The following is an 8,435-nucleotide window of genomic DNA, read 5'->3' on the forward strand; positions in this document are numbered from 1 at the left end:
AATAAATATAAGTTATAAGTATAAAGAAGGTATATTAAAGATAATTTAAAACTAAGTTAATTTTATCTAAAAGCTACTAAATCTAACTATTATAGAGCTAGATTTATTACGTGGGGGACTTATATAACTAGGGCATATAATAGCTATAATATAATATCTCCCTTTTATTAATCTTATCCTTATAATTATATCTTATAGCCTTAGTAATTTCTATTAATAATTAACTTAACCTTATATTTTTTTATAATACTAATATAATATTAAGATATATAATTAAATTATAAGTAAAAAAACCTTTTAATTTAAAAAAAACTTCTAAATAAGATTTCTTATTTTATTTTATTACTTTAAATTTTTATTTTATTAATATATCTTATACTTATTACTTTAAGTAATAAGTTAGTTACTATAGGTTTTTTAGCTTATAGTCTCTTTCTTAGATATCTTATTATTTCTTTTTATATTTATTAGCCTTATAGCCCTTCTTATAATAATAATAATATTTAATATCTTTTTATTCTTATTAAATAGCTCTAAGTTTTATTAGTCCTAGGTTTATATTATAAGAGTTTTTATTATATAATTATTTTTAATTTCCATAGTTATTTCTTTATTAATAATACTAATTTAAGAAATAAGAATTAAAGCTTATTCCTCTTAGCTTATTTTATTTTAATATCTTTTTCTTATATCTTTTATATTATTATTTATTAATCTTAATACTTATAGCGATATAATTATTAAGGTTATTAGGTTTATTTACTTTATAAAGTTTATCCTTAACTTTTAACTTTAATTCTTAATAAAAGATTTCTATAAGGGATTTATTTTTAAATTATATTTTAGAGGTAACTTATTTAAAATAAGTAATATAAGTAATATATAATTTCTTTTATATAAGTTTAAATATCTATATAGCTACTTATTATTTTATATTAATAAGTCTAAATATATCTTTAAGTATAGCTTTAAAGTTTATTTAATTAAAAAGAATATTAATAATATCTTAGTCTTAAATAATTTCTTTATTAAATAAAAAGTCCTTAATAATAAGTGTATTTATATTATAATAATACTTTTTATAAGTTATTTTATAAATAAGGCTTATACCTTATTATTAATTTATTTATTTAAAAAAAATATAAAGTATTTTATATAATAAATAAAAAATATAATAATATCTTTAATATATCTATTAAAAGGTACTAGCTTAAGAGGCTTAATAGCCTAACTAAGGTCTCTTATAGGTATTACTACTAGTAATAGGGGTACTTATAGTAATAGCTATTAGTTAACCTATACCTAAAGCTATTAAACTAAGGTCCTAAGCTATTAGATTTTAATAGCTATCTTAGTATTACTAAGTAAGGTAATATAAGTTAATAACTAAGTATTAGAGTTATTATTTAATATATTAATAATAATATAATATTACTTAGGGTAATATTAGTAATTTACTAAATAAGAACTATTAATATATAATAATTATATAAGTCTAAAAAGAGATAAATTAATTATATAAGTTTATATTAATAAGAGATTAAATTATATACTTTAAAAGTAAGAGATATATATCATATCTAGTAATATACTTAAGGTATTAAGTATAACTAAGTTATATTAATAACTAAGGTAATTAATATATAAGAAAATATAATAAGTATATTTTATATATTAAGTCTTTAATTAAAGAATTATAATATAAGAGCATAATTTAAAGATTAAATTATTATTTTAATTATAATCCTTTCCTAGGAGCGTAATCTAAGTTATAATCCTTTTCTAATTAATAATTAGCCTAGGCGGGGCCTTATCACGTCATATTAAGCTTTATTAGGCTATAATACTTTTTATATAAGTATTTTCTATTTAGTTTTTAATACCTAGAATATAAAACCCTATAGGTTTTATCTTCCTTATATAATAGCCTAGCTATTAGCTATCTAATTAATATATATTATATTTAATTAAAAGGCCTTAAAAAAGAGCTATTTAATAGTATAACTTTTATTTAAATCGGGCTAATAGATTTTAAACTATTAGTTATAAAAGAATACCTTCCCTTAAAATAGTTTTCCTTCCTTAGATCTTTATATACCGAAGCAATATAAGTATAAAGACCACTAATCAGGAGCTAGCCTTCTACCCTATACTCTTATCTATCTTATAACTTACTTTTATTAGCTTATAATCCCTTACCTAGCTAATTAGCTTTTTATAAGGACTAAATTCTCTGCTTATTCTTCTCTTATTTTAATTACCTACCCTATACCTTATTTAGATCTTATAGTCTATATTTTTTAGTCTTTTATAATAGTTTTTTTATTATAATTTCTATTAAGAAGATTAATATTTTACTTACTTATTTATTTTACTTACTTATTATATATATTAATATTAAAAAAAATTATTAATTAAATTTATTAAAATATAAAAATATATAATAAGCTAAATTAATACTATAAAAGCTATTAATTATTAAATTAAGGAACTTTTAATAAGGCTATATAACCCTTTTATATAATAATCTTATTTATACCAGGGCCGGTATGGTTAGCACGTGACTTATTTATACCGGTTCCGGTGCAGGTATGACTCCCATGGCAGTTCTGACATCACACTCACGCAGGGTAGCTCCAAGTATGATGTCATGAGGGCTTGGAACTTGGAACAACAAGTGAATAACATGACAAGTAACTCCATTATCTGCATCATTCATTTTCTAAACTCTCCTCCATAATCAACGCTACCAAAATGAACGTCAACGTCCCGGATTTGATCAAAGCGGCCGTCCCCGAGTCAAAGGATCGCAATGTCCAGATCATAAATGACAACATGACAGGAAATAATTACAGGGACCAGAACTTCCTCTCCAGCGACTTTCCGTCCAATCCCCCCAAATTGTACATAACGGGGGAGAGCGATGAGTTTGACCAACTGACTCTTTCCGAGTGGCGAGCAGAGGGCTTTGATGTCGAGTACATCTCAATGGAGAGCCATGGTGATGGGTACCTACGCAAGATCAAGTCCTTGAGCAAAGAGAAGTTGGGACCTTGTGAAAAGTTTGGAATCATAGGTAAGTGAGATAATTCGAATGAAATCCTAGCTTCACGTTGACACAGGGTAGCATATGACGACGCAGCAGCCATCTGTCTCGAGCATTTCCATGTCCTAGACAACAACCCCGAATTCAAGCTCGGCCTTCTGATTGCCTACTATCCCTCTTCGATCCCAGATCCCAATGGCCGATTCCCAAGCGCTATCAGCGCCTTGGTACATCTCACTGCAGGCGGGGAAGTCGGCGTCGTGAAACAGTCTCAGATGGTGGGCATCCAAGGCAAGAAGCGTACAAAACGTAGAACGATTAGCAGAGGCCTCGGCACCGGCGGCAAGTTGAATCTCGCATATCCCAGCTATACTTACGACGCCCAGCCAGGCTTTGCTGAGCACGATATGGAGGAATATGACGGGATATCTGCCGATTTGGCATGGAGCCGTAGCTTGGCTGTGGCGAGGAGAGTGTTTGGGATTAACCCTGACTTGGAAATTGCTTTGGACAACAACGTACAGAGTGAGTCCTACACACTAACTATAAATCATGTTAGGAATCGTCAGACTAATATCGACAGGCAAATTCTTCTCTAAGCACCCCGAGCAAGCCATGTCTACGTATACGACACACAAGACGCCTCACGTCACCAACATGCCGACCCTGACCGGGGGCATCGGAACAGCCGAGCTGAAGCGCTTCTATTCCGACTTCTTTACCAATCCACCTTTTATCAAGATGACGCTCATATCGCGTACCATCGGCGCTGACCGAGTCGTGGACGAGATGCACCTGCGCTTTAAGCATACGGAGGAAGTTCCTTGGATGCTTCCCGGAGTCCCGCCTACCAACAAAAAGATCGAGATCATGATGGTAAGCATCGTCACGTTGAGGGGCGGCAGACTCTATCATGAGCATGTGTACTGGGACCAGGCCAGCGTTTTGGTACAGGCGGGACTGCTAGACCCAGAGTTGCTACCACAGGCTGCCAAGGACCTCGGCGTCAAGAAGTTGCCAGTGGTAGGAAAGCGAGCAGCGAGGAAGGTGATAAAGAATAGGAATGAGAGTGACGACGAAGGAGAGGCGGACAATGAGCTGATTGAAGGGTGGGAACAAGGCGAAGACAAGAGTGAACAAATCGCAACCGCAACCGCAACCGCAAAAGGGGCCTCTTGAAGACTTTTGTACTTTCTTTTATATACAATGTAATTAACTTTGATTCTCAGCAGACATTGGCTTTCAAGGTCTGCTGAGAATCACCTCTTAACTTACATTATCACAGCGGTGAAGTAAGAGAACTAAACTACAACCAGCCAAAGCAGATTTTCCGGGTCTCCCTTGCTAATATGACTAATAAAACCATAAAGTGACTATTTATAGCCTAAAGGCGTTATTTAATCTAAGTATTAATAGAGGCTTTACTTCTTAGATCTCCCGGGAAAATTATATACCTAGGAGGCTACTTAATTTAATTAGCTATAACTTATTATTACCCGAGGTTAAGAGATAACCTATAATTATATCTAAATCTTATTATAATCCCTTTAATTTAATAATATTTATTTTTATAAAATAATTATAGATTCTTACTTATTAAGTAATTATTAAAAGGTAACCCTTTATTTATTTTAAGGCAATATTAATTAAGGCTTAGTATATTACTAATATTATATAAAAATACTTAGTAGCTTCTTATATTATAAAATTAATCTTATATAATTATTTTTTATTTTTAAATATTATAGTCTTAGTTTTAATTATATTAACTTAGCTTATAAAGAGGGAAATTAAAAAGAAATTTATAAAAATTATTAGAATTTTAAAATATTAATATAAATTCTATTTAATATCTAATAATATAAGCTTATTAAAAGCCTCTTAGCTTATAATACCTTAGTTCTTAAACTAATACCTTTATTATACCCTTAATAAATATTATAATTATTTTTTTATTAATATAATTAATAAAATTATAAAGTAATTATTTATAGCCTAAAGGTATTATTTAATTTAAATATTAATAAAGGCTTTATTTCTTAAATCTCTTAAGAAAATTATATACCTAAGAGGCTACTTAATTTAATTAGTTATAATTTATTATTACTTAAGGTGAAGAGATAGCTTATAATTATATTTAAACCCTATTATAATCCCTTTAATTTAATAATATCTATTTTTATAAAATAATTATAGATTCTTACTTATTAAGTAATTATTAAAAGGTAACCTCTTATTTACCTCAAGGTAATATTAACTAGGGCTTAGTATATTATTAATACTATATAAGAGTACTTAATAGCTTCTTATCATAGCCTTAAGAAAGGTTAATAGCATATAATATAAGCAGGCCCTAACCTAATTAATTAGAAAGGGATTATTAGGCTTATATTATAATCTAAATAATTTAAATTAATAGGATTACTAAGTAATCCTTGCGATTTAGCTTAACTCTAAGTATATAAAATATATTTTTATTGTTGAAATTACTGTTGAAATTACTGTCATTCGCACATTCACACGAGCCAAGATGTACGCATCATGCATTTGACCGGATGGGTTTGATCAATTGAACCTATAGACTTCCATCTGCCGCCGAGTTTTAGTCCGGCGCCGAGCCCCGGCGCCGACACTTTTTAGGTTTGCAGAACTCCGACGCCGACTCCAGGAACCGATCCCTCCGAAACCTATGACGCCGATAACCTCCATTTCCCAACAGTGAGAGATTCGCCACTTTCCATCCCCTTGTACAGACACCCTAACCCAGGCTCACCGCAGCAGTTGCGCCTGCAGCTACGTGGCCAGATCCTGGCTGGCCACAAGACTTCTTCGATCTTCTCATTTGGCGTTGCGGAAGGTGTTGACGCTGATGACGAGAGTCATGAGCCACGCCTCGTACGGGTGCGTGTTGTTGTTGTCTCTCAAGCCATTGAGGAAACCGATTTCCTTCTGGGCGAGATGCCTGCGTTTCTTCAGCTTCCTTTTGAGGGCCTTCAATAAAGAAAGCTCTTCTCTAACGAAGTTGAATCGACCATCTGTATCATAACCAGGTGGAAAGAGGCCAGGCAGAAGAAGAAGAAGGTTGCAGCCGAAGATCGCGAGTTCAACCTGAACCTTTCGTTTGGTAGGCCGCGTGCCCACCGCAACGCTCCGAATGGCTCCGTACGATATCATCTCTCGTAGCCTATTATGGGTGCTTTTCGCGCCCCTGCGAAGCTTGCGGACCTCTTCGGCAAGGTCATCCTGGTCATATAGGAAGGCATGCCGATAGGCATTGGCCGCGCTGCTTTGATCCGCTGGTTGAAGGTCTTTGCGGAAAGCAGCCATCGCGATCTCGTTGGTGTGTTGTTGATCAGTTGGCCGGTCGCAGATTGGTTGACTGGTTGGTTGTGGTTGTTGTTGGTTGTGGTTGAACCTCCTCTCACGAGGATAACGGAAGCGATTTTGACCTCTTCAAGTGGTTGAGATTTGCAAGGATGATTGGAAGGTTGACGTCGGAGGGGAGCTGCTACGCGAAGGGGTTAGATTTTAACCACTTCAGCTGGTCAAGATGCAAGCTGTTCATTATGAATAGAGCTAGTTTCAGCGCGTCATTGAAGCTATCGATGATTGTGTGGATAAACCTTATTGATTTGAGCCCATTGAGACCTCAGGCTTTGGGTATAGAGCCTTTATTGTTGAAATTACTGAGATATTGATTGAGATACTTTGATCCCTATTTTGGGTGGCATAAAGTGATAGAATAATAAAATATATTTATTATATTCTTTTATATAATAGCTACCTTAGCTATTAATATAACTTAGTTATACTTAATACCCTTAAGTATATTATTAAATATAACTTATACCTTATTTAAGGATAATATAATATTCTCCTTTATTAATATAAACCTAATATAACTAGTTTATCCCTTAGGAATACCTATAATTATTATATATTAATAGCTCTTATTTAGTAGATTATTTATATTACTTTAAATAATATTAAATATAATAATTACTTAGGTAACTCTTATTAATAATTATTAATAGGTCTTATATATTAATTATTTACTTATATTTATCCCTACTAATTAAGATAAAAATATAAATAATATAAATAGCTCTAATAATAAAGAAATTAAATAACTCTAAGTATAAATTATTATTATAAATATTAAAATAAATAGGCTTTATAATTTTATTAAAAAAATAAGTAAAATATAAAAAGTATAAAATACCTAATATATAAATAATATCTAAAAAATTAATAATATAATAATTATTACTATAAGAGGTAAAAATATAAGAAAATTCTTAAAGCTAAACCTCCTAGAGAAATTTAATAAAATTACCTATAAGCTACTTATATTCCTTATATAGCTATATGCTTTTATAACGTATTATTTAATATAATTTATCTTAGCGTTTAATAAGGTTTAATACGCCGCAGGGTAACTTACTAAGTATACTATAGCTTAATTTAAACTTATTATAAAGGAATACTTTATTACCCCTTTTATTAAACTCTTACCTAGGATTATTAACCTTTATTTAAGCTTTAAGACCTTTAAGGCTATATTTTAATAAGTATTTAAAATAATTAATAAAAAGGTATAATATATATAATAAGCAAGTATTATAGTTATATAAGTATTATAAAAATCCCTTAACTTATATCTTCTTTATTTAATTAATTATTTCTTAACTACCTAATATATTATAAGCTTTTAATAAGGCTAAGATACTTCTTACCCTTTAGGCTATATAAAATAACCCTAAGTTAAGTATCTAATGAGCTATAACTATCTATAAGGTTTATTATTATACCTTATATTATTAATAGCATAATATTTAATCTTAATATAAGATTATTTAGAAATTATATTAGCTATTTAAACTAAAGAAATAGATTTTTATTTACTTTATTCTTAACTTAGATTTATAAGGACTTCCCTTATAGCTATATAATATAAAAGAAATAACTAATTAATTACTTATTAACCGTGATATATTACTAATTAATATATATTAGGCTTATAATTTTATTAAGTAATACCTAGACCTTAAGATATATTTCTTTTATAAATATAATTACTAGAGAGCTAAGTATAAAGATCTAATTATTATCTATAATTAATTTTAGCTTATAATAAATATAATCACAAAGTATAATATCTAATTAAATAATATCTATAACTTTAATAAGATTAGCTTTTTTATAGATATAATTATAAATAAAATAGTTATTATAAGTATAAAAAGGTATTTAAAACTAAAATTAATATAGCTTAGAAATTAGAAATAAATTATAATTATCTAAGTAATTAATATAAAAGGCTAAGTAATTTAGCTATATATTATTAACGCGGGTTAATATTATCTCGCTAATTAATACTAAGATAATA

At 29.5% G+C, this 8,435-nt stretch overlaps 2 protein-coding genes across 2 annotated transcripts; one reads left to right on the forward strand and one right to left on the reverse strand.

The window, feature by feature from the left end:
• Positions 1–2,754: 2,754 nt before the first annotated feature.
• Positions 2,755–4,225, forward strand: MRS44_005634 (uncharacterized protein; the record flags this gene model as incomplete). The annotated part of the gene is made up of 3 exons (XM_046271990.2): positions 2,755–3,076; positions 3,128–3,571; positions 3,630–4,225. The coding sequence occupies 3 exons, from the start codon at positions 2,755–2,757 to the stop codon at positions 4,223–4,225; spliced, it is 1,362 nt and encodes a 453-aa protein (XP_046140812.2).
• A 1,659-nt stretch (positions 4,226–5,884) lies between these two features.
• MRS44_005635 (uncharacterized protein) lies at positions 5,885–6,373 on the reverse strand (the record flags this gene model as incomplete). Its single annotated transcript, XM_065621466.1, has 1 exon — positions 5,885–6,373. The coding sequence occupies one exon, from the start codon at positions 6,371–6,373 to the stop codon at positions 5,885–5,887; it is 489 nt and encodes a 162-aa protein (XP_065477538.1).
• Between the last annotated feature and the right edge of the window lie 2,062 nt (positions 6,374–8,435).

The sequence above is a fragment of the Fusarium solani genome, assembly GCF_023522795.1.
Source record: "Fusarium solani strain SB1 chromosome Unknown bctg00000003_1, whole genome shotgun sequence".
NCBI lineage: Eukaryota > Fungi > Ascomycota > Sordariomycetes > Hypocreales > Nectriaceae > Fusarium > Fusarium solani.